Below are 27,005 nucleotides of genomic sequence, written 5' to 3'. Positions count from 1 at the left end.
TAAATAGCTCCTTTAACATAATGTTGGATTTCTCATGTTTCATGATCTTTATACTGTATATCTTTTTTTCACTTATCACTTAAGGATACCTAAAAAAACATTTTCAGAAATTGACAGAATACTGTCCACATGGAGATTAACAATGCAAGGAAGGTAACCAAGCTTACACATAAAAAATGAAAAATTGCAAAACAGAAAAGAACTAAATTGAAAATAAAGTTCCCAAGTTATCTACCATTACATGTTTAAACCCCCTATGTGTGGCCAAAAGGGTCTGTATTGCTCAAAGGTAGGCAATTGCTGATTGTGCATCAAAATTATGTGCTTGAACAAGTTGTTAGCCTTTAAAAGCAGCAGTTTATAGGCCAAACATTACAATCTCGACTTTTGTGGTTCTTAAAAAACCTTATGTGCTTGCAACCTGGCCATCATGAGTGATTAATATATGTTGAAATAACTTGTTTCATAATTGTTGTAAAATAAATAAAGTATATATATATATATTTTTAAATGATGCAGGTCAGCTACAAATGTATTATCAGGGCTATCCTGTTTAGACAGTAGGTCATATGACATAATCCGAGATTTCCCCCCCAACCCATTGCGAAAGTAGTGACCGAAACCAAAGGTCCATTCATAGGGACATCCTTCAAGAAGACAAAATAACAACACCAAATCTGTATAGAAGAATTTATGTAATTTTATTATTTTTGCGGTTTTATTTTACCATTTCTTGCACTTACATGTTACTGATTTGTGTTATAAAACTATACAATAATAATCGTAATAATTGGCTAAGCTCTCCGTACAGATCTGTATGTATTAGTGGTGGGAACTTTGCAATAATAATAATAAACCTTCCTTGGGCTATACAACTCCAAAGCGAAATACCATCGGCTGTATCTACAAGGTGGCTGCCCACACCTAAAATCCGCACAGAAATTTTCGGCAAAAAAACAAATTAAGATTTCACCAAAAAAAAGTAATAATAACACTACATTGCATACAAAACTGTACATGCACACCGACACTCACACATACATCGTAGTTTATAAAACTCAGTGGTAATACGGGGTAAATAACGGGCTCTATACACGGGATACAATGATACAAGTCCTTACACTGTAGGCTACAACTAGTGTGGTAGGTTAACACATTTGTCTATAATAACAATAATAATAAGGGGAGAAAAAATCATTGCACGTTTATACTTCATTTCTGTGGAAGAAATGTTTTGATTCCTGAAAAAAATAATAACATTCAAACAATGACAATAAAAGCTAACGTGGAGATATACAAATGATATGCAAATAGTGCTCATCAATCAGTTCATATTCTTGCATAATTAAAATCTTCAAGATAAAAATTTACAATCATAGAGTAATTTAAGTAATTAGGTTTTCTTTTGTTTTTCTATTAGTAAAGTATCACTTTTGACCCCTCGCTTGACAGCTTCATAACAACTCGTCCTAAGTCGATTTACCTACAAAACTGTAGTCTATCTACGTAGAGTCTGCCTACAACACTGTAGTCTATCTACCTTGAGTCTGCCTACAGTACTGTAGTCTATCTACCCACTGTCTGCCTACAACACTGTAGTCTATGTACCCAGGGTCGGCCTACAGCACCAAAGTATCTCTTACCACTTTCCGACTACAGTATTTCCATCTGTTTTTCAACAATTAGCCTACAGCACTGTCGGTCATCTATCTACCCGCGGTCAGTCTACAGCACTGTAGTCCTCCATCTGATGTTACCCAAATCTAGCCTACAACACAGGGACACCTGCCTAAACCTAGTTAGCTGCTTCTTAATTTCCTATTAACTACTGATTTAAACAGATCTAGATTTTAAGGACATTTGTCTGCTGAAGAAATCAATAGATGTATTTGTCATCTTTATTTTTCTTCTTTGCTATCATGCGACAGATTACATTTTACCTGTTTGTAGATTTGTTCAAATCAAGAAAAGGAATATTTTGAATCTATTTGGAAGGTTAAAGACTTCATAGTGGAATGTGGACAAGGATACACAAAATGTATGAGGTCACACCCCTGGCCTCCTGTAGACCCAAGAACTATATATTAACCATGTACAGGACAGCTCTTGAAGTAAATTCTTAATTTCCTGATTAAGTATTAGGTTAGCACGAAAAATGTAAAAATTAAGAATTTAACTCCGTTTACGCACTAAAAGGACATAAATACCTCGACTAACATTATCATCAAGTCTTCAACGGGCAGGACGCCAACCAAAACATTCAGCAAGCAAACCAAAGGCACAAGCGACTTCGTCTCCTCCTCAACCATATCACAAGTCAATTAATCATCCATTAATTAACAATTAATTAAAAGGCAGTTCTTCATGAGTGAACTTGCCACGCATCGCACTGCTGATGTTCAGACTCACTTATACATGTAGCAGTATGTAGATGTAAAATTGTGTGATTTGTGTGTGCATTTCCAAGTCAAATGGAATGTATTCTACCACTACCATTACTCCCCTTGCACCGAGTGCTAAATACCTGTCACATCACAATGTCAGGAATATAAAACACAAGATCAATATAATAATGCCTTGTGTTGCTGTAAGTCATGTTGGAAAAAAAAAAAGAAAAAAAAAAATTAACTAAAAAGATACCATACTTATCATAACCTGAAATTATCTTAAGATACTTCCAACATTTTTCAAAGATTATGTTTTTGAAAGACCTTCAAGCTTTACTATACAAAATAACAGTAACAAACGATCACTTGTTTCATAATACTGACTCAATATCAACGTAACATTTAGGTAAAATGAAGGAATCAAAAGGATTAAAAAAATTCTGAGAAAGTAAAATATTAAAAAAATCTCTCATCATTCACAAACCAAAACAGGTTATAAAATGTATAGCAAATTGCAAGATAACTACCAGATTTGCCATCAAGTCTGCCTTTTTCTTCATGATGCACAGACCTTATCGTATTAACGGTATCTAACAGTCAGATATCTTGCATTTAAATTTCAAGTTGAATCATGATTCTATTGTCTTTTGCGAAATTCTCTTTGTCAATATAATTTCAAATATTGTGAAAATAACAAATTTAAAATCAAAATTTCAGGGAAGTATGGGTAATTTTACTGGTGACCACAGCTTTTTTCAACAGCAGTGTGTATTATATTTCATATTGCATAATCATAGTTACTTCATTCCATCTTTTCTAAGTAATACAACATCAAATGAATCACATTGTGTTGGGGGACTTTGTGAATCACCCTTGAATATATGGAAATGTTCACATGTACAATTCAAAACCTTAAATGCTTGTGATCCTGATAGCGGCTCACTTCAACGAAAGTTTATGAGAAAAATTATGGGAGACAAAAATAACATGGTCTTTGTTCGTCATGAGACATGCATCAAACATTGAAGGATTAACTGTAATTAACATGCCTTGTGGAAACACCAAACACACTCTCTCTCTCTTTCTCTCTTTCTCCCTCTCCCTCTCTCTCTCACACACACACCAGGTATTTATCTTCAGTGCAAACACCACTCTCACATCAGGTATTTACTGCTAAGATCTCCAGCAGAAACACCACTCTTACATCAGGTATTTACTGCTAAGATCTCCAGCAGAAACACCACTCTCACATCAGGTATTTACTTGTAAGATCTCCAGCAGAAACACCACTCTCACATCAGGTTTTTACTGCTAAGATCTCCAGCAGAAACACCACTCTCACATCAGGTATTTACTTGCAAGATCTCCAGCAGAAACACCACTCTCACATCAGGCATTAACTGCTAGACTCCTGTGCACACACTAGTAACCCTACCCAGGAGTTACTGCGAGAGGGATTGTGACACCTTCATGGGCATAATTTGTGACAATCAGTTGTGAATGATAATGTATAACAACATGTAACATCTTGCTACTGGTATATGTGTATATCAACATGAAACTACTGTCAAGGTGTTTTCCGAGAAAATTACCAGACCTTTAAGGTCATCAAATCAAATAACACGTAATTAGATATGTTCAAATCAACAAGTTTTGGCTAATGTTTTATCTTCTACCACAAATGAAAGACTTGACAAACCTAAGTGAATGGATACACGAGATACAGGTAGGTCCCATGGTGTTTCCCCCTTAACATAGTAATGATTGGCTGGATGGGAACTCCCATATTTTGGCAGTATATCATTGGTGACACATCAATATGACATGAAAATGTGCTTAATTGATTCCAACAACAGAGACACATCATATTGGAACAACAAGTCTTCTGCATAACACAATTATAAACATATACTCCAAGTTGACTTTGTATGCCAGCGTGCCAGATTTCCTGGAAAAAACTCTTTCGAATAGCTTTCTTTTATATTGCCAAAAAAATAACTCCTAGTGAAATCGGTAGGTCAGGTACCAAATACATAAAATTTAAACTTTGTTTCTATCACAAATCAAGTCTTGTACAACTAATGTAGCAAAACACTTTTGACATGAATGTCTGCAAATCTGGTCACTTCAACATTATACAATTTATATCTGTCTACAAAAAACAACATACACTGATTGTAAGGGGTGTGGAAATGGTGACCCTCGGCAAGAAAAGCGCTCACAGCACTGAACTCAATAACGCGGTTATCAAACGTACCGTAAGCACACCGATAATTATGTGTAACAGGTACAGAGGATCTCGCAGTAACTCCGGGTGTCTGGTCACGCCGCTCATCTCGATTTCACTCCAAAGTCATTGATCAATTAAAAAGGAAAAACATAGGGTTTTTGGCAAATTCACTTGTCAACAATAGCTGATAACTATGTACAAAACATTTACATATATATATATATGCAGGACTCCATTACTGACGCTACATTAATATACAACTGTACATGAATAAGGCTGAATATTGTGTTGCTATTAACATGGTTTAGTGTTTTAAATACATCTATATGTACAAGCTACTATGTGACCGACTAAAGCCATTAGATCTATACAATATCCTAACAGGATTTGTCGTATGATATATATATATATTTTATATATATTTATATATATAAAGCATGACATGTTTTAACTCTTTTGGGAACAAGGGCATAAGCACTAAGAGTCACACTCTTTATAACAGCCAACCAGTTTGGATAGGAGATTTTGTTTAAAGAGTAGTTTTAAAGATTTCATGCATTGATAAGTTGCTAACCAACCCCTTGACAAGGAAGGTCAGTGTTAAAGAGTGCAACACACTTCGCCCTATTCTATTTCAGTCTACATTCTTATCTATCTTAATTAAAGTCCTGTGTTCTCATGGGTCTCAATTTCTGTGATCTTATTCCATGAAATGGAAAATAAACATTATTTGCAATTTATTGTCAAGCCATTTTTTTATCCGTTATAGATCAACTGACCTTCATTGTAAAGCTTTTTTCTTTTCTTTTTTTTCTTTAACAATTTTTTGAAATATTGGTCAAATTTAAACCAACCTTTCAGTCTTCCTTTGGTGGAGCAATACAAATGCAAGAAACTTCAAAAATTACAAGTTTTCATGAAAACTCAAGTAGAATTGTTAAACATTGAACCTGTAACATCGTGGGATATAGGTTGCCAGTCTGTTTCATACATATCAATAGTACTGAAGGATGAAAAAGAAAAACACAGCACCGGTATGGCATGTTGTGTTGGTATAATGAAAGACTGTTTCATCACATCAAACCTGGTCTAAATACCTGTATATCAATGTTATCCTTTAGCTACAAGTCGTTGTTTAAGAAAAAATGGCAAAAAAAATAAATCATTTTCCATTTAAGTTTAAAGAAGTTATAAATATATCAATGTTACATATTATAATGTTATTCTTTGAGATTATTATATTATTAATTAAGTATATTGGTATTGTTACTTAAAACTGGTGTTTAGTAAATGAATCTTTTTTCTAAATATCATGATATTTTATATTGTCTGATGGATATATAAACTCTAGACTTGCATTAGTTACAGATTTGTTCATAGAATGCCACCTTTGACATTAAATTGTACAAAACAATACACCCTACAAGATATTTCGAATATCCTAACCTGATTACAAGTCCTTATGAGCATGGTATGCAGGTAAACTTATTTGAAATGTACGACCTTGTTTCGCATTTATGACTTGTGTATTGTGATGTGCTGTACATACCAAGAGGTGGTGAAGTTTCGACACAAATGAAATGAAGACAATATGAACTCCTTCACCCCTGAAATTTTATAATGAACTATTCCAACCTTTGAATTGGAAGAGTTCAAATGTGTCTTCAGGGGTGAATGAGTTAAGGGGCAGTGATGATACAAACTGACTGTAATGTGTCACACATCACCTCGATTACACACCTCGGTACGTAAATGTTCACACCAGAATGAGACAGGTTCATCTGTAATGGCGGCAATATGTAGGCGTAATATATTGTGTAGAACAACCAAAAGTAACACCCGAGATCACTCCTTACAAAGGGTAACACTAAGAGATCACTCCTTGAAAAGGAATTTGCAGTGTAAATTTAAAGCATCCATTTATGATAGTCATCATCATATAAATACATGGTTATGTTATTTCTTCACCAAAAAAGAAAATGGTTTAGGAATTCAAAAAGGTTCCATGATAAATAATATTGTACAAAATAAAACAAAAACAATCAGTTTGCCTTTTAAAATTGCAAAACGTGTTTTTCCTACATATTTCTGTTAATTTTTTCAGGATTAAATAAGGTTTAAATTGGCCGACTCCAAAGTACAATGGATAAAGAGTTTTAGATTTTGAGTTGTAGACACCGTGCTCATGCTACAGGTTAATAGATAGGACTAAATATATACGGGAATAATACCGATTATATCAATGATCAGCAGTAAGCAAGCATCCCATTGCTTTGTTTTGTAGAAGAAAAAAAAATGCTGCATTTCTTGATTTATGTTCACGGCTGGGTTTGACGTTGTGTTTGATATGAGAGTGGTGATCAAGTTGCCACAGACTGTAGCCTACCAACAGGTTTTGTCCAGGTCAGTACAGACATAGCAGAGACGGCTCCGTGTCGTCAACACTTGGGACAGGAGACCACACATTACATAAAGCAAGTAACCAGTGATGGCGAGATAACCGCCAGGGCTGCATCGGGCGGGACACACGGGTGACCTCTTTCTGGGGTCACCTTCCAGCCAATCAGAGGCGAGTACAGTCAACGTCCTGGTCATTGTCGCCGGGGTCTCGGTCCTCGGAAAGACTGCCACTGGTGGAGTGTGGGGGACTACTGAAGTTACTGTTGGTGGAGGCCAGAGACAGGCGCATACGTGGCCGCTCAAACCCCTCCCCATCCTACAACACAACGACGCAAAAATTTAGTACACTGTCACACATATTGTCAAATTATCATCAGCACATATCATTAGTGAAATTGATACTGAAGATTATCTGTCATTTATAAGAAAATCAAATATACACCTTGGCTTGAGTCGAGATTTTTTTTCTCCTCACAGAAACGATTGCTGTCATATTATTATGTTTTTATACATGTAAATATCATTGACATTGCATCAACACTGTACAGCATTTTACAAGGTTTTTCTGTTAGAGTAAAATGTACATAATGTAACGTAAATAACAACATCAGTTTATATAATTAAATGGTCCCAGCATCATGTTTTCTTAAAATTGCATAATACCTTTACCTAAGAAAATTACAAAAACTCTGAAAATGGATTAATCAAGAAATTGAAGTGCAAACAAATCTTCCAACTTCATCCTTGCCTTTTCTAATCATATTGTCATTTTAAATTGTGTCCAAATGCATATAAGCTTGGTGATTTGTTTTTCAAAAAGTTAACATCATGCGTTCTTTATAAAACAAGGTTAATGTTACTGGTTTCCAAGTTAGACAAATTAAATACAATTATCTTAGTAAGTGTTTATAGTAAAATAAATTAAAAAATAAATAAAATAAAATTGGAATGAATTCAAATGAATTTCGAGAGAGTTACTCTAATAGTTTGTCCGGCAATTATGTGTAAAGCGAAGGAGTAGACAACAGGGCAGGATCTAGCTCTTAGACATCCCCATCTGGTATGTGGTGGACAGATGGTGGCGGAAGCAAATGGATTGAGTCAAATTTTTAACTTATTCACCCCTGAAATTTCAGAATGAACTATTCCAAACTTTGAATTGGAAGAGTTCAAATGTGTCTTCAGAGGTGAATGAGTTAAGGGTTGGAATAATTTTTACATTTTCAACTGCAGATATTTTATTCAAATAAGGTGAACATATGTATCTAGAATGTTACCTTATAAAACATGATCTGACCAAAAAGCCTGTATAGTTCGCACTAGTTTTACACATTATTACCAAGTAGCTATACATGATAACTAATTTTATCATTTTGTTCACATATCCAGTTTTACATCTTTGCCATTAACAATGCCATAGGGAACATCTAAAATACAACATATTTTTACTTATTCATTATTCAAACATATGTCGTATCTCTACCAAAATAGCAAAGGAACAGAAATTTACAAACAATGTGAAAATGTAAATTTTTCAGTTTGAAGGTAAAAAAAAAACGGATTTGTTAATAGATGTGTTTATAAGCAAATTGTCTTTAGAATATTATGGTTCTGGGCAGTAGAAGTCAAAACAACGTTTTTAATCAATTATAGGAGTGCATAACAAGCTTGGAAGTGATTTCAACAACAACAACACACTGTGTGTGTGTGTACAAAGTTATCGTGTGAGGCTTATTTTTAAGGAAATGATTGTTATTAAAATCAAGAGTCAAAGCGTTACCATCGATATTTGGTAACAGTAGTTATATTGTATTACAAAGCCACCTCCTATATGTATCCCTACTGGTAGCACTCAACTAACCCTGCTGCGCTAAACTGGAAATGCATAATCACCATCAAAACCATTGACATCTTCCTAAATAAGTTATCAAATGTGTGAAACAGGGAAAATCTGAGAACAAAATTTTAGCTTCAGTTAGTAGTACTTAAGCTAAAATTTTGTTCTCAGATTTTCCCTGTTTAACATTTTCTATTGTCTATCATATGTTCATGTATCTTCCTTAATAGTAAATTATTCATAGAAGTAAAGTTTAAAGGTGTAAACTTACTATGCAAATATCGTCTGGTCAGCTGTTGCGTTGCAATTGACTATGTCTGATTTATATGCTGTAGGTGTGGCCTACAGTTACCGATCAATGACTTTCATTGTGATTGTAGTTCTGTGTAAAAAGCCATACTTTCACTAATTCAAATGATTGAATAACAGAATTCTTGAACTGTAGATCACCTAAACTCTGCAGGGTATTTCTCTGATAAATTGCAACATTGTGGTTTTGAACAAACAGAATAACAGCAACAACAGTGTTTTATTTTTTAGCTACTATGGCAAAAAAGTTGCCAGAGTGTTCTCCCCTTCTTTGGATTGTTCAGTATGCCTTCAACCCTGGTGACTATTTTGGCATAGCAGTTGCAAAATATTTAACACATAATCATATAAAGATCTTAGCTTTATCTATGTCTGTTGTCATTCTACATTACACATGTTTACGTAAGCCTCGTCAATGCCCATCGACATCAGAACATTATCTCAGCCACGACAACAGATTGCAGAGAGCTAACAAATGAACATTAAGTATTATATCTAAGCCAACAAAAAATCACAGACAGCTTACAAAAAGACAGTATGACTAAGCTGATGCAAAGCAATGTTAAGAACCTTAGAATGTATTTTACACGGACAGCCTAGTTAGAAAACACTGTTGTACAATACACATTTAAACTTATATTATCCCATAACACTATACGTCACATTGGTATGGTACCAAATACCGTTTAACAGTACATTAGTCACATTGGTATGATACCTAATACAGTTAAACAGTACACTAAGTTGTCATGATGATCTAGCTATAATATGTAGACCCAATCTTTTCATTCTCCATTGATTTACTATAATAATACCCCTACTACTAGTCTACAACATTTCCATCTAACTATCCCACTGTCCAAGTCAAAACGACTTTCACTATTAACAATGCTGATCATCAGTTGTTTCCAAAACCCTATATTACATTTAAAGGTGAAGGGTACTACTGCATCAGTTATAACCACAAAGGAGAGTTCCACTCCATATTTTATCTAGAGTAATCTCCCTTCAATAAGGAAGATGAAACAACCAAAGGGAGTTTTTCTGGCTTAAAGTAGCTTCTCCTGTGAACTTATAGATTTTTCAGCCAATAATTCTCGACTCATTTTTGAATTTGTACTTCCTGATTGATAATATTGGTAAACAACTACAATTCTGTAAAGTATATGGCAACATAAGATTTTTATTGAATAGTTCTTTTGAAAAGGACTTACTTATAACTTAGTTTGACATGTTAGTACCCTTCACCTAAAAATCAACACTAGGTTACCAATATCATTATTTTGATGAGCACAATACTTTAATATAATGTTTTTTTCATGATTTCTTGTAAACTTGCATATGGTTAAAAAACAAACACATTTTGAATTTCTGGAAGAAAACAAATTAGTACAACCAAGTTATTTTTTTTTAATTTTTTTTGCTGCAACTTCCCTGACTAAAAACATACCATTGAATTTAAATCTAGCATGTGTAACATGTACAAACTCTGACCATGCAAACAGATTTGTGAATATTTATACATTGTATGCTGTAAGTAATTAATATATAAGAATTCTATCAATACTGTTTCATATTTCTAATCAACACAAATACTAATGCAGTCAATACTAAACATCTCATTTCTGTTCGCTAATTTTCGATCTCCAGATCTTTTTCTAGATCTGTGATGATTTCAAGCCATCATCTTTAGACATCAGCTTGCTAAGCTCTCCAACTTCAAGATTAATCTACCATGCCAAAATGAGATAGCCAGTAAGCCTGCTGCACTGTATTGTCCCATTACATACGGTTATTTCATTCCCAGTGAGCAATATCAATCATACTACCTGCGCTGAACTTGGATCCATCAAAAATCGAAATCCTAATGGGACAGAATTTCAAAGATGTCTAATTGCTATAGAAATATATTTGTATGTATAGTATATTGTTCAGTCTGTTTAAAAACTCAAAGAGGAAAAAACATGCAACAACATTGACAGATGGCAAGTTTGTCTCCCATCCAGTACACAGGTAACTGGTTAGGTAGGGGAGGTAACTGTGAAAGGACATGCCAAGAAGGAGTGGCACACACCCAGAGGGCTGCGGCCTGGGGTCATGCAATGCTGTAATGTAAAACAATAAGTAACCTATGGTGGGAATGACTGCAGCATTTCGACGTAAGAAAAGACACAAAATTTCCCCCTGATGTTAACTTGTTAAGTTACTTGCACAGTAAGTACTACACTACTGAAATTAGTGACGATTATGAATATATCACATTTTCCTTTCATTAGATTTTTAAATACTGATCTGAACACCAAGTTTTAAACTGTTAAAAAATATACAAATTTTGGTAAATGTTATTAAAAAAAGAATGTTCTTTCCTCATTACCGGACTAATCAGCCATTCCCACCAGGTATATATCAACAGAACAAAAGAGGAAGTGAATAAGAAGCTTGGGGTCTGGTAATGAAGGTTAGCTCAAGGAGTGCACAATATATAAATATAACATGGAAGTAAAAAGTGGAGAAACCTCAGCTACATAATCTGTGTGCTCATTTGTTCAGTAGTTTTGCCATGTGCTTTCATATGTATGATTGGAAACACTGCCACTAACAGACTCTTGCGACCCAGGGGGACCTTTAAACACCTGAAGGGAAGCAAAATGGATTATGTAGTAGTAGTACACCATTAGTAACGCCGGCCAATCAAGTCTCACATGAAGAGAACTGGTTGAAGATTATATAAATAATACAGTACATAGACTCTCAGTGCATACAAAGGATATGACACACAGTGTGTGCAGACATAGAGTTCTTCACAGGAGCCTCTTTAACTTGTGTTACATCTACCGACTATACTGTAGCAAACTCGACTCAGTTCTAGGCTCCATGACTTACACAACATTTGTTTTTCATTTTCTAAATCATTACCCATAATTTTTAAATTCTTGTCAGACAATTTTTGAATTTTGAATGCAAAACAACACAATTACTGTATACCAGAAACTTTTCGTCCAGTCAAACTACCGCCCTTTGCCCATGAAATCAATTTTCTTCCAATGTCAATTTCGCCCTTTACATTTAATAACTATGTTTATCATGCTGTTTACTTACATTCGCTGTAATGATAAATTTGCTCTCATGACGGAGGGCAAAAAAGGCAAAAATATTTAACTGCGGTGGAAATTTCCTAGTATACAGTAACCATATTGTCCGAAAATATCATCTGCATTATCTAGTTTTTGAAGAAAAACAATACCGATCCATTTACCAAGTTGAATATCATGTCTAACAAAATGAATATTATCAGATTATTGAAATGTAATGTAGATGTGTAAGTCATGTCCAGGTTCTGTAGTCGGAATACTATTGAGCACTGTCTGTACATCCCAGGGATGTGTGTTTGTTCCCAGTACAGTACATAAAGATGTAACTCACGAGTCAACTCGGGCTATGTGAAGGCTGTAATACATATAGACTAGGAAGTAAGACAGATCATACAGTGTGTGTGAAACAGAAACCTTCGAGTGACGGTACATAACAGAAAGGGCTTCATGACATGTGTACATATGTAACGGGGAGGACGTGGAACATCGAAATAATTACCAATTCACCATAATTATATGCTCTACTATTTTGCGAGATAAAAAAGAGAAAAAAGAACAGTGTTTCGTGATTCCTTATCCAATATTTCCTCAACAATTATTAAACTACTTCCTTTCATAATCATATGTAAAATATGATAAATTTCAAATTTAAACTGTATTTATAATCAATATTACTTATAACTGATTGTATATTTCTACCAAAGCATCAGGTTGGACTAAGAATTAATGTGCCTCTATAAATGCATTATTACACTGCAAAATTGCCCTAAGGAAAAGCCTATGTATTCCCTAAGAAAGCCCTATATGTGAGGCTAGCTAGGTTCTCGAGCCGTGCCTACCTCAAACATGTTGCTGGTGACGTCGGCGAAGGCAGACTGGTCGTGGGTTGACAACTCGGGACTATCAGAGATGGAGGAGGTGGAGGACGTAGGACGTGCTCCACCCCCCACTTTGGACGGCGATTCACGCCTCGCACTGCCTGTTATGACAAATCATTGACAAAGGGTTTTAGAATTGTTTCGCCTACATTACGCTTTGTCCAATGTCCTTTTAAATTTTATAATCATGGAGGTAAGTTTTATTATCATTTAAAGAAAAAACCTTAAAATTTCCAACAAGTGTCTTGAAATATTGGAGAAAGATGTTGCGATAATTGTCATTTTTTTTACGCCAATTAAGTTGAACATACATGAGGAATGATGCAATCCTTTCATGTTTAAGAAATGGATAGATCATTGAGGAAAAACAGCCATATAACTATGTTGATTCCTAGTCAGGAAACTAACTTCGTTATAAACCTCATCTTATTAAGATGTGAATTATTTTCAATGTTTCTTTTTTTTTACTTATTTGTTTTTATTGAATCAAAATTATTAAGCTCAAATATGTTAATTTAAAACTGTAAACTTTTCATTTTGATTGATGATTCATGCATGCCCTATTATCCTCACCGTTGGACCTACCGTTGGGTTGTGACCGGGCACCTCTCAGCTGAGCCTCCTGCACCGACTTCATACTAGGTTGGAAGATGTTTCGCACCCTCTGTATGGTAGTGTCAGGGGGCGGTCTATCTACAGGGGGAGGGGCAGATGATCCCACCGGCTGGTAAAGCGAGAAAAACAATTAGTACATTTAATGTTTGAACTGTAATAGTTATATAGCCTTTGTTGGGCTCATTAGCACTATACATTCATCACTAATCTAGTTGTTCCATGCAGATAGTGATATGTAGCTGTAATCAACATATCTTAAGAGTAGTGTGTGTTTTTGGCACTAGTATCTTATTTGCTGTTTGATTTATATGTACCGAGATCAACTGTAAACAATTAAATACCTTGGGGAGATCGATGAGTGATTTCATGTCCATGTTTGTACCCATATGAGCCACATGGGTAAAGTTGGTTGGACCGGAGATTATTCTTGATTTTCTCTCAGACCTGCAAAACACACAATTAAGTTATACACATTCTACAGATTTAATTAGCCTACCAAACATTCTATTCTCATCACCTTCTGAACTTATTTTGACAGTTTCAAAAGTTTCTTCATGCATTTAATAATTTCTTCACTTTTATTACAAATTACGTCACATTTTGATATTTAATAACTTGAGATAATGTAAACCGTATACAATCGATTAATTGCAGCTGGTCATGCTGTCAACTGGTTTCAATTTTCATGGTTTAAAAACAAACAATTCATTTCCTTTTCCGCATATACTTGTCTTGAAACATAGGTAACTAAAGCAAACATAGCTGAAGCTCTGTGAAAGGCTCAAAGCCGAATTATAGATCTTGCCGCTTATATAAATTGTGTACTGTAAAATGATTTCCGTAAATTTCTGTATTGTGGAACATACTGTGATTTAAAACTGATAAGCGGGTCACTGTTTCTTAGCCAGGATTGATGAAGACCCCAAATTCTTAACATATCACGATCCAGTGTGGTTTTTGTTGAGAAGCAAAGTTTAGAATGACTTTTAAAAAATTCATCAGACTCAAATATTTGTTTGATTAACGGGTCCAGATTTTGAAAGAAACGTGCTGTGCGAGAGATCATCACATGACATACAAAAGTGTTCTCTTCACCAGTGCATAATGCTTTCCATTACGTTAAAGGCAGACTATGGTGTTTGTGTGATGTTAATTATATTTCTTCATAATCTGAACTTTTGATTTGTGCAGTTGAAATGGTAATTTCTTGCATTAAATATTGTAACAGCATAAGTCAACCTTAACATGCTCTGTAAAATCTAATATCCATATACATCTTCATCTTTGAGTTAATTTTTTCCACAACAATATGCTGGAAAGGTAATTTTACAATGATAAATTTTATTTATGATAAAAAATTGCACCTGTGACCAAAGTAAACATTTTTCAATTGAACCGACACCACAATTAAACTAAACCTTGCATAGCAACTGTTAAATAATTTATTATATAAATATGATAATTGGCCGAGCCCAAAAAACTTGACTGATAAAACAGCCTCTAAATACAAATATACATGTATAACGTACTGATAAGCTGCAACAAACATGAAATGTATATTTCCAGAACAAATTGCTGAAGTCCATCATCAACACATGTCCATCTAATGAGAACACTAATGGGACAAAACAATCCCCTGACCACCAAGTAACCACATGTAACCACATGCACCGAGAGAGATCAAAAAGCAGACGTCAGGCCAACGACATAAAAGCATTTAGTCAAACTGTACATAGCTGTTAGGTTTGGAAAAAAAATAAAAAAAATAATAAGCCCAAGGAACCGAGATTAACTTGTCTGGAACAGACATTTTGTTTGTATTTAACTTAGATAACAAACATGCACCTAGCCAAAGTTCTCTATAAAAAGCAACATGCACAGCTGAGTTGGTAGATCAGTGATTAAATACAAGGAGTAGACAGCACGGTTTAAATACATTCCAAGAAAAAAGATTACATGGGAAGCAGGTATGCATGCACTAAGCCACTACACAGTACAATTTTACGTAAGACAGCTTACTGGCCGTGGGTTACTGGTATTGGTATGCTTGAAGGAAAGACCTGATCTGGACCCATGTGGGCTACATGGCTGAATGATATTGGTGCGGAAATTTCACGAGAGCGCCGCTCGGGCCTGTAGTCAACACAAAATAGCAGCTGTCTTGTAACTCAGTCAGTATACTACAGTTGTAACGGGCACTTTTTTGATACTCTGACATGTGGCGGACTTGACATTGTAAATAGGATAGCACTTTAGCAGGGGCCAATCTAGGAATGGAGGCAATACAACTCTCTGTACATTTAGGGAGGGATTACAGCCAAGTGATGTTTGGCATTGGAATATATAAAGTTCAAGTAAAACTGTAAAATAAACTGTATATAATATTTCATCTTTTTTAATATGGATTTTTATGTTTACACTGTAGTTTTGATAAAAAGCACTGATGCACTCCATCAATGTAACGCTTTGTTGTAAGGTTTTGGAACCACGATATATTTTTAGGAAAAATTGAATAACTCTTCGCAGGAAAATACCTTTGCCTTGTGTGAAAAATATCCTAGATTGATCCCTTTGTATTCATGTTTTGGGTATTTTCATTTTTGAATTTGAAAAATTTAACAAACTCAATTTCTTAACAAAATGTGACTGAAACTGTTAACATTAAAAGATTCTTTAAGATGATATCCTAGTGTAAAACCCATGCCCACAGCATCAACCAACTAATACAATAAATTGGAAGTGATTCTTTTGTTTGCACATGTGTACCGGTCTGATTTAGTACAAAGATATACACAACATCAGTCAGATGTGATGCCTTTATAGAGTGGATAGGGTATATGCTACTTCAGTAAATGTTGAATACAAATAGTACTGTTGATCCTACAACACAAGAGATCTCAATATATACAGAGCTAGGACCAGGACCAGCATCTGCTTGTCAATAATGGAGTTATTTTCGTAATGAAAGATATACTAGTATTGGCAGATAGCTGTAGAAGATATCGATGTGTGCAAGAAACATTCAAAGAAGCAATTCCTGAAGCTTTCATAGCAATTAAAGATGTCATGCTATCCATATTTTTGAGTAAAACAATTTCCTTTTTATTACGTAGACCTCCCAAGACTTATCACTATCTAGTAGTATTGACAAGCTGATGCTATAGACTATGTATGTATGTGCAACCAATCCCACTAGATTTTTTGTATCCAAGTCATAAACTTTGCTCCAAAACATTAGAAGAGTGTGATTCCGGCAAACACATCGCACCAGATTCTTTATGCCCGAGTAACATTAATGGTTTTTAATATTACAGTGTGTCAGTCTATATATTGAAAGATACATGTAGTAATGATATAAAGCAAATAAATAAGAATCATGCTGCACATAAATTGTATAAGAAGTCGTTATTAATCACAATAATTAATTTGCTGCCATTTTGCAACAGAACAAAAAACTTGAAACATTCAGTTAGCCAAAATATAGCATTAAAAAATAAATCATTCACAACAGTTGGCAAAAAGCTGTAAAAATCCTGACATTTTATCATGAATATCAACCCAATGCATTCCTTTGTAAATCATTCCAACTCTTGAAATAAACTTTCATCTCATAAATGTTACTTAATCAGCAAACCATCTAAACATTCAACTTAGTAGAACACGACAGGTTTCAGGCAGAGCATCCTATCTCACCCTTTAGAGCCTCGGTCGTGATCTTCTCTCGTCTTGAAAGAGAACCGTCTCTTGTTCCTGTTGACACTCCTGTTTTTGAAGATTTCCTTGATGGCCAGCCTTTCTTCTTCTGTAATTCAATAACATCAAGTCAAAACCATCGTTCTATAATCATCAAGATACATAAAAACTTCAGACTGTATGAATATCAAAAATCTGTTTTCCTGCAAAAAAAAAAAGTAGTCTAGTGGCAGGACGCCTATCTCATGACCGAAGGGTGGCGGGTTCGCGTCACGTCATGGCACCGTGTTGTATCTTTGAGCAAGATACTTAACTCCGCTTGTTCCAGTCTACTAAGCTGTAAATGAGTATGTGGTTGGGTAGTGCTAGAATTATCGAATACTAGCTGTGAGCGCCAAAATGGCAGCATCATCTGTATGCGCCCCAGGCGGTTGGAGAAAGATATTAGCTGGTTGCAAAGGCCTTATATCCACAGATAATAATTTTGAACCGCTTTGAGACGACCTACTAACTAAATTGTGATAAAGCTGTATACAAAAACCTCAAATTATTATTATTATTATTATTGTTATCATTAATATTTAAGAAATGAAATGCATTTTTTTCAAAATTTATGACGGTATGCAACAGAACTCCTTTCAAACATGGAGGACTGTACAAATGAAAAGTATTCCAAGATATGTATCCTGTACTACTGAAATCTGTTAATAATAAACCCATTTTCTATGATCAACTTCAAACCTGAGATTCCCCCAATGTTATTCATCATAAGGACAGTTATGGGTGTTACAAAGTATCCGTACCCTGGTGGACGTTCTTGAAGTGGATGATGTGTTGGGAGTCCATCATATTCATCAGGTTCAGAGAGCCATCCCTGTTCAGGGGCTTTGTCTACAACAACAAAACAACAACAATTGATCTTAAAGTATTTAAAAAATATCATAGAATCACCATCTTAGAGGATAAACAAACAAAAAATCTGCACATCATTACGAATTTATGAAATAACTGTCAAAAAAACAAAATGATTTAATTTATTCCACAATCTTTAACATCCAATTAATTCAAATGTGGAGAATAATCCTGCATTAGTTTGAATGATAGAAAAAATGCCAGTTTTTATTCGTTAATTCTATTAAGACCATTGAGCTTGGTGTAAATGAACTCATTCACCCCTGAAGACACATTTGAACTCTTCCAATTCAAAGGTTGGAATAGTTCATTATGAAATTTCAGGGGTGAATGAGTTAAAAACTATTGGAACATATTTAGAAACCTATTTGGTTTGAGACCATCACCTGATTCTAATTACAATGTGTGCTGTCACTTGATAAGAAATCTAAGCATGCCCTACTTTTGTTTTGTTCACCTGTTGGCCAGTGCTATCAAAATCTGTCCAAACATAGCCATTACTGTCTAGAACAATAAGAGACAGACAAGCCTACACCAATTCTCTCTGACTTCAGCGATAGGGTACTACCACTACAAACTCCTGTCGTTCTAATCCTTACCTTTTTCAAGCACATAGTCTGTATCCACTCTGCCGAATGAACATCGAACACAAATATGGCATTTTCTGAATAGCACATGAGGTAGGGATCACTGTACGCTGAAATAAGACAATGATGACATTATATTCATTTAATTACAATAACAAATAAAGATTTTCCAACTTATATAAATCATTCTCATTGGCCTTGACGGGAATCAAAGACTCTTAACGTTGGAGGAAAAGCCTGGAGAATCTGGAGAAAACCACCTGCATGGTCTGGCAGATGACCCAATCCTTTCTCACATCCAACCAGGGAATAAAATCCCGGCCATCTCCGTGAAGGGCCAGTTTTACTATCCAAGGACCTAACCACCCAATGATAGATGTCACAAACAAATCAACTTGCTATTTTATATGAATTAATTTATGAATGACATATATGAAAGTTCTTACTAGAAGTACAGCAACCCTAAAACCAAGTTAACAGTGCAACTTCAAAGTGGTGTCACAGGCATACGGCCGACCAAAGCAACAAGTAACAATATTGAACTTTAGCATGTGAATCAAGGTTCTGCATTTTCAATACAATCTTGAAAAATTCTGATAACATTTAACAAAACTTGATATTATCTATTTTATATTAAAATTACAAATCAGGTTGGTACTTTAAATATGCAGGAGTTGTCTGAATATTTGTGAATATGTTCGCATTGTCTGAATATCTGTGAATATGTAGGAATTGTCTAAATATATGTGAATATGCAGGAATTGTCTGAATATTTGTGAATATGCAGGAACTGTCTGAATATTTGTGAATATTTCGATTTGCAAATGTGCTTCAAACAACTGTTTAGCACGGATATGAATTTGGAAAAGTTGGAGTAACTCATATGTATTCCTTGTTAAATTACGTCTGAATAAATAATCCTGCGATATTCCTCCTCACGAACATGATATAAATATCACAAGATGGTCGCTGTATACTCGGACAACTTACCAACTGCTGTTGGAGGAGCTGGCCACATGAGTTCCTGGGCTCTACTTCTTCTACCATTGTTGTCTACATATATGCCAGAAACTAGAAAGAAAAAGAGCCATGTTATCTCAACTGAATAATTACCAGGAAAGGAACATTAATGTAGTGGTATCCTGCTAAATTTGTATAGCCTACTGAACAACTGATACAGTCTGGAACATTACATGTTCTAGGCTCCCCCACCTAAACGTGTGCTGGTTGGTTATCATGTTCAACTTCCTCAAAACATTTAATTTTCAAATTGAGTAAAGACCCTAGGTTAAGCAAGTGTCATTTACAATTTGAAAATTAATTAATGAGAGTTGTACAACCATGAGTCATCACCAGTTTGGGGACCATTTTCTCTCGTAACCTTCATATCATATCCAGAAAGCTATGTGTTTGTCTTGGAAATGCATTATTATCCTAGTTAATAAGAAATCACCACTTACCACTAAATACTAATAGGTACTCCTTCTGAGACAACTCCACTGCCTGCAGGGAGTTTTGTTGTGACTGTATCACAAACTGCAGACTGGTGTCCTCAGAATTCACAAGTGCTGCAAGGAACAAACGCAAGAAATGAATTATTTTAATGTACATCATTTTCTAAATTAGAAAATAGAGACTGAAATAGTTTTTGTTTATGTTTCCACATCCTATTATGGTCAAAATTAATTCATATCTGCATTAAACCTTACCCAATTGTAGCAATTATGTAAGAATATGTAAGACATCTCAATGTGACGATTAGTCACTTCTTTATCTGTAATTGTTATTTATAATCTAACGTAACAGTCTATGCAGACAAGACAAACTTACTCATTGGTGCGGCATCACCTGTGACACTGTAAATTGCAAAGTATGACGGGTATCCCACACAAAGTCTTTCATTCATAATTTCTATAAACTGCACTTGTCCCGGGACCTGAATGTCTTTCATTTTCCTATGCTTCTGGCGTGTCTTGTTGAGTTCGTACACCTGTATAGTCCGCTTAATAGCCACACATAGACAAGAGCAGCAGCTCTGTCGGATAAGTCCTGTACAGAACACACTGCATCCCTTGCTCTCCGGGATCTTAACTGGATCACCATCATGGCCTTCTAATGCAGACACGTGCAGCAATTTGATATGCTTCTGTCGACCTGCAATCATAGCATACAAGTTTAGAGGTAAAACAGAGCTTTAGCGATTAAGCATACAACGTGAACTGAAGTCAAAAAATTTGCATTTCTATTCTAAAGCAGTCTTTTCCAAAGTTTACCATTATTTCCTCAGACCCCAGGGAGTCTGTGCCAGGCCCACAGAATGCCTTAATACAACTGGCCATAGACCCTATATACAAATTGATTTAAATCTCTTTATCTGTACTGAAGTAGTAGTCCTTGTGAAGATGGGCACTGTCACACTGTCCCCAGGGTGACCACACATCATGTAGCTTATTTATCTCTTTGGCCTAGGGATGCTCCATAAAAATTGATCAATTTCCATTCTGGATTATAAGTCTTTGAATGAAAAGTTTACAATGGGCTATGACATAATTATTGAAAGTTATATGCATATAAATTTTAATAACAATGGAAATTGTAGTACAGTGTATCTGACAGTAATATTGAGTTAAACACAAAGTTTACCCCAGATGTTTTACAGACAGACAGACAGACAGACAGACAGACAGACCAACAGAAAATTCCAACACATAATTACTAAATCCCTCTACTAAAGTGGCAGGGTCATAAAATGTCCGAATATTCTCATAGCTCCGAACTATAAATATACAACTCATAAATGACTAGATAAGACAATTAGTTTTTATTATCACATAAAGAATTGACCTTCAAAAATTGGGAAAACTTAGGATTTGATTTACTGGGAATAAATCTGTGCCGTGCCAATGTGAACTCACCACTAATGAATACCACAAGTTGTTCCTCCAGTACCAGTTCTAACTGATACACAGTCTTCTTTTCACTGCGGTCTCCAACGCGGATCAGCACTGCAACACAAAATGAATATTTAAGCTATTCTCCAATTGAGTGGGTTCTCGTAATTTACGAATTCATGCACACACGAAATGGTGTTTTTCCATGAACCACAAAACTTGGGCCCCAGGAAAATATCAAGTCTTACTTAAAGGAAACCTTTAGAATTCTAGACTCATAAAACAGATGTAAATGAGCTTTAAGGACAAAAAAGCTAAAAATTAATTTTTCCATTAGAAAAATTAAGTTTGAATTGCACACTTAATTCCTGCAAAATGTGGATACCAGCCAAAAGGCTGAACATTTCTCTGACAAAACTGATTTATTTTGGTTTCTCCACATTTTCGTATTGATCATTAAAACTATGGAATACAGGATAAACTTATACATCAAACTCCTTAATGTAACATCTTGAACATTACCAGGTTGTTCATGACATAACACAGAGATGGATTTTGTAGATCAGACAACATTGGGAAGTGTAATACACACACAAATATAAACTTGATTAAGAAATCTGCAAAAATCTTAAATGTCAAACAGACAACTTACCGTCTTTGTTCAACTGTGCCACATACAACCCCTCTTCAGTCCCCATCAGGATTCTGTCAGGTTCTGTCAACAAATCACAAATTGTAATCTTGTCTAAATCAGTTTTTCTATTAATGAAAACATTTCAAGTATTGAATACATATTTGTAGTAGTATTATATTTTGTGAATAGTTAAGCGATCTTCAAATGCAACATGACTGGACATTTTTTTATCAAGCGACTCAACTATCTTAAAAGCAATAATATAGATAAACATAGGGAGACGTACCCAGGATAACAGCTGACAAGCTACTCTTCACTAAAGACAGGGAGTTGTCATACACCTCCTGAGCTTGGAAGGCCTGAAACAAAGACAGCGATAGTCACACGTATGTCACAAGAAAACAGTACCACAAATGTATGTCACAATACTGTTTACCAGGAGAAATTTGCCCAGTCAAATATTTGCCCTCCATTGGTAAAATCCCTGTTTACCCAGTGTATATTTCACCCTTCACATGTAATTACTATAAAGGCTATATGTTATGTGCTAATATTCGCTGTTCATGATAAATTTGTCCTCATAGTGACGAGTGAAACAGGCGAAAGTTAAAATGTCACAATTTTTTTCCCGGTATACAACATACATAAGAATGTCACTATAAACCGATTGCCACACAATATCACAGCTATGTCACCAACTGATATCACAGGTACATCAGAGGGCAATAATGGTAAAATACCAGAATCATACCTTCACCTTGACATAGATGTCATGGTAAATTACTTCACAGTCAGTATCATATACTTGACTTCTAATGGTGTCCAAATAACAGCATTGTTTTTAAAATCAATCATGTTGAAATGACATTAGATATACTTTGACTGCATATTGACTTTATCATCTCTAGAAGGACATGATCAATCACTTACAACTTTGTCAGGCAGTTTGTTCTTGCGTAGAAGTTTGTGCAGTTCATTGAGAGCACCGACCCATCGATGTCGCTCCTGTTCACTTTCCGCTAACATCAGCACTTGATGTTTACTTCCTGGCGGATTCATCTCAGAAGTTGTTACCTATTATTGACACAAATATTTTATCAACACACAATTTTTTTTACTACATGTATTTCATATCATTTAAATAACTCTGAATCCGGTAACAAACTGTTTAATATTACACTTGAATTTGTTAATATGAAAAATGATCATACCTTTATGGAACAATTCAGTAAAGAAAGACTTCTCAGAACCTTGGCTTACTGCAGCAGATACAAATTATAGTTTAAGCTATCAGTCTGATTTACTCTGGTGTTGATGTCACCAATTCGTTTTTTCCAAGGTGTAACTTACTCTAAATATGCAAGGTATATCTTTTTTGTTGGCATGTATCACATCTGAAGGTAGCACTGGACTGACGGAAAAATCCTCATCTCTGGAAAGGAAAATAGAAATTCATTACCCCATTCTCTTTCTCATTCATTTTTATCAAATATAAATAGAATGCAAACTTCATTCATTTTACAACAACTGTTTTAACTTATATTAATCACTCTTGTTGGCCCGGATGTTAGCGGCCACTCGCCCTCCCAAATGGTATGTCTTTATTCCTCCTTTTTTTAACATTTCCTTTGGACAGTATTCTTACTGTATAACTACGCCTATCCATTTTTACAAACATGATTTATGTACACTAATTCTCATTTCCTTAATCTTATATCCGTTGATATCATTTTCCTTGGAAAACATTGATAACACATTCAGATTTAGCCAAGAAGAGATACGCGTGAACTTGAACCTTTGCATAAAGATTCTAAAGTCTCTTATCAGTGTGGTATTTCCTGCAGGAGTCTTACCTCATATCTAGGATTTGCTGGACTATATGACTGGGAGAATTCCGGTCAGGATAAATGTTGTCATATAAAAATAATTTAAAATCACAGACTACAACAAACTGCTTGACCCATCCTTTCTTTATTCCTCCAAATCTTGGCACCTGAAACAGATTAGCTAATATTCAGCTGCTGTAAACATTTTCAACAATTTACAAGATAGCTTTTAAAAGTGCCCGACATACCTTCTGTGGGTGATACAACTGTTCTTTAGTTTTATCAAGATATTCTTAACAGTTCAAAAGTAACAGCAATTCTACTGGAAATTTTGCACTTATTTGACCTTTGATGTAGGGGTGAAGGTTACGGTGACCTATTAACAGTGCACTACATACTTACTGTGATGATGCAAGTCGACTGTAGGTTTTAAGGAAGAAATCTAAACAGTCGACTAGACAATATTCATTTTTGAAAAATTTGTATTCATTTGACCTTTGACCTAGAGGTGAAGGTCATCATGACCTTATAATGGGCAAGCTTGATCATCAACTATAGCGACTGTGGTCTAACTAGAGTACGATCAAACTCACCTCAGTAATGTGTATTGCACATGTGTAAAGAAACAAGAAGTTATGGTGTGCATGCCTGGTAGCAATAGTATTCTTACTGTTTTTAGCTATGAATGATATATACTTACACGAACATATCCTTCATAGGCTGTCCCTATGCCCTTATATACATCTATTCCTAAACGTCGCTTTGCTGAAAAAGAAAATAACATTTATGATACTAGGTTCGCTCCATAAATTTGTTATAAAATTAATTTCACAAAACTTTCAGCATGTAACAAATTTCTGACATGTTTTTTTTTTATCTTCGACAAATTCACATGTCAGTTATCGACCCCCTCTGCAAGGGACCCCATTAGAAATCAGGCTTCCGTGGCTTTGATGTGTTATCCTATGTAAAGGGCCTAATATGTATAACGTTTCCAAACTCCCTATATATTGTATATATCAGCCGTTTTTTTTGTGTATGTCTTTAACCTGAATATTTATATTATTATAATTTCAAGAAATGTATGGGGCTATAAGGACCTGGCAGGACTTACTCTGATCTGGTGGTACAGGACAGACATTTGGGGCCTTCTCCATACAATGTACATGGCAGGTGTATCCACACTCTACAAAACAAATAGAACAACAATGACATCAATAACGATATTTTTTGACTTTAAAGGTATGTACTTGAACAAATTTGAAAACTTTTCACCCAAACCGGCTACTGGCAAAGCATCATCACTCTGGCCAAACTGACTTAAATAATTTGAACGGTTTGAATAACTCTAACAGGGTTAAACCTTATGACCTTGAAAATTGGTAAAAATCTTCTTAATGACCTTGATGGCTGTTTTAAAAAAAAGAAAAAGCTGACACATGACACAGCACCATATCAGATTGAAGATACCATATATATATCATAAGCTGAAACTGGGAGTTAATGCTAAGTGGGATTACAATTACACATTATAATTAGTTTCTGAATCGTACCTTCACACATTGTACCCTGCCTCTGGACGCCTATCATCAGCGACGTGCACTGGTTACACCTGTACGGTGTGGTGAATGTTTTCATGGTGAAGTTGTGCACCTTCTGCTGCGGCGTTGAGCCCACCTTACTCGCACCCCAGGGCTGGTCGTACACCTGTTCCGACGTGGACACCGGGTTTGTAGGCATGTTGGCGTGTGGTATATTGTCAATAGTGGACTCGGAACCGAATTGTAAGTCTGACCGCGAGTCTGTCCGCGAGTCTGCTCTTGACAAAGCATCCTCACTTACACTGTCCTCATCGGCCATGCTCTCGTTCTCAGACTGAAACAACAGATCAGTAGACTGTCAAATGTGATCTTCAACTGTTGTAAGATTTAGTCATTGTTCCGACAATATGACATTTTGGTACATTTGTTTCAAAAGAAAATCAATTTCAGGGTACTTTATATTAATCTATTTCATCCTACCAGAACATCTGTTTCATGGTACTTTATATATATTATTTCATCCAACTCCAAATTTATATTTTTTCCAAGAAAGTACTTACATCATTTAGAAGTGAAAAATGACCCTTAAAAAAGTTCATCAGACTTGAATCACCAGGCCTCTCCCTGCAAAAAAAGAATCAAACCATTGACCATTAGGAGTGAAAAGGAAGTTAATGTAAAAATAGTGTCAAAACATAAATAGGGAGCCACCAAAATGTTACTTCAGGAATTTCCTAATAAAGAAGTACAGGAACAGAAATTATGTTTTGCTATTTCATTTTGGAATATTTTAATGCATAGATTTTAGATACAAAATGATCCTTATAGCGGAAGTCTATAAATATAGCAAAGTGCTTATATATTTTCGGTCTCAATTCAAGTGCAACATATCTGTCTAAAAAGGAGTGTTCATGCTTTAATTGACCCTGTATTGGTAAAAGGATTAAACAGGAAGATGTTGTGTTGTAAACACACATGTCCACAGCCCCCGTCTTTCTGTCGCCCTCGGCAACCTTCTTTGGCCCCTTGCCTTTCAAACGTTGTTCTTGCCTCTAAAACTTACATTCTGTTTAAATCATCCTGGAGATCCTCTTGATCCTTCTTAAGCTTGTCAATTATAGCCTCCAGTTCCAGGATCTTACTGAAATGTAACAATATATATGGTACTGTAAC

The 27,005-nt window shown here is 35.2% G+C and overlaps 1 protein-coding gene across 5 annotated transcripts in view; it reads right to left on the bottom strand.

Annotated features, from left to right (window-relative positions):
* Positions 1-684: 684 nt before the first annotated feature.
* The window catches only part of LOC110440573 (serine/threonine-protein kinase MRCK alpha-like), a 61,866-nt gene continuing 35,545 nt past the window's right edge, over positions 685-27,005 (bottom strand). The window contains exons 21-43 of one of the 5 annotated variants that reach the window (XM_021483716.1): positions 26,896-26,973; positions 26,393-26,456; positions 25,845-26,166; positions 25,406-25,477; positions 24,992-25,056; positions 24,319-24,458; positions 23,816-23,897; positions 23,396-23,539; positions 22,752-22,824; positions 22,484-22,546; positions 21,856-21,945; positions 20,771-21,094; positions 20,401-20,508; positions 19,931-20,011; positions 18,953-19,050; positions 18,245-18,332; positions 17,442-17,550; positions 15,768-15,881; positions 14,090-14,192; positions 13,707-13,857; positions 13,095-13,234; positions 11,680-11,796; positions 7,246-7,333 (exon numbers count right to left, since the gene is read on the bottom strand). In XM_021483716.1, coding sequence (XP_021339391.1) covers positions 11,710-11,796; positions 13,095-13,234; positions 13,707-13,857; positions 14,090-14,192; positions 15,768-15,881; positions 17,442-17,550; positions 18,245-18,332; positions 18,953-19,050; positions 19,931-20,011; positions 20,401-20,508; positions 20,771-21,094; positions 21,856-21,945; positions 22,484-22,546; positions 22,752-22,824; positions 23,396-23,539; positions 23,816-23,897; positions 24,319-24,458; positions 24,992-25,056; positions 25,406-25,477; positions 25,845-26,166; positions 26,393-26,456; positions 26,896-26,973 — 2,596 coding nt within the window. In that variant the 3' untranslated portion in view covers positions 7,246-7,333; positions 11,680-11,709. Of the gene's footprint in view, positions 7,334-10,992; positions 11,028-11,679; positions 11,797-13,094; positions 13,235-13,706; positions 13,858-14,089; positions 14,193-15,767; positions 15,882-17,441; positions 17,551-18,244; positions 18,333-18,952; positions 19,051-19,930; positions 20,012-20,400; positions 20,509-20,770; positions 21,095-21,855; positions 21,946-22,483; positions 22,547-22,751; positions 22,825-23,395; positions 23,540-23,815; positions 23,898-24,318; positions 24,459-24,991; positions 25,057-25,405; positions 25,478-25,844; positions 26,167-26,392; positions 26,457-26,895; positions 26,974-27,005 lie in introns of all 5 variants that reach the window. The other 4 variants (XM_021483719.1, XM_021483714.1, XM_021483715.1 and 1 more) reach the window with 4 other exon arrangements.

Source organism: Mizuhopecten yessoensis, unplaced genomic scaffold (genome assembly GCF_002113885.1).
Source record: "Mizuhopecten yessoensis strain PY_sf001 unplaced genomic scaffold, ASM211388v2 scaffold11185, whole genome shotgun sequence".
In the NCBI taxonomy this organism is placed as follows: Eukaryota; Metazoa; Mollusca; class Bivalvia; order Pectinida; family Pectinidae; genus Mizuhopecten; species Mizuhopecten yessoensis.
This window is presented reverse-complemented; position numbering and strand designations above follow the sequence as displayed.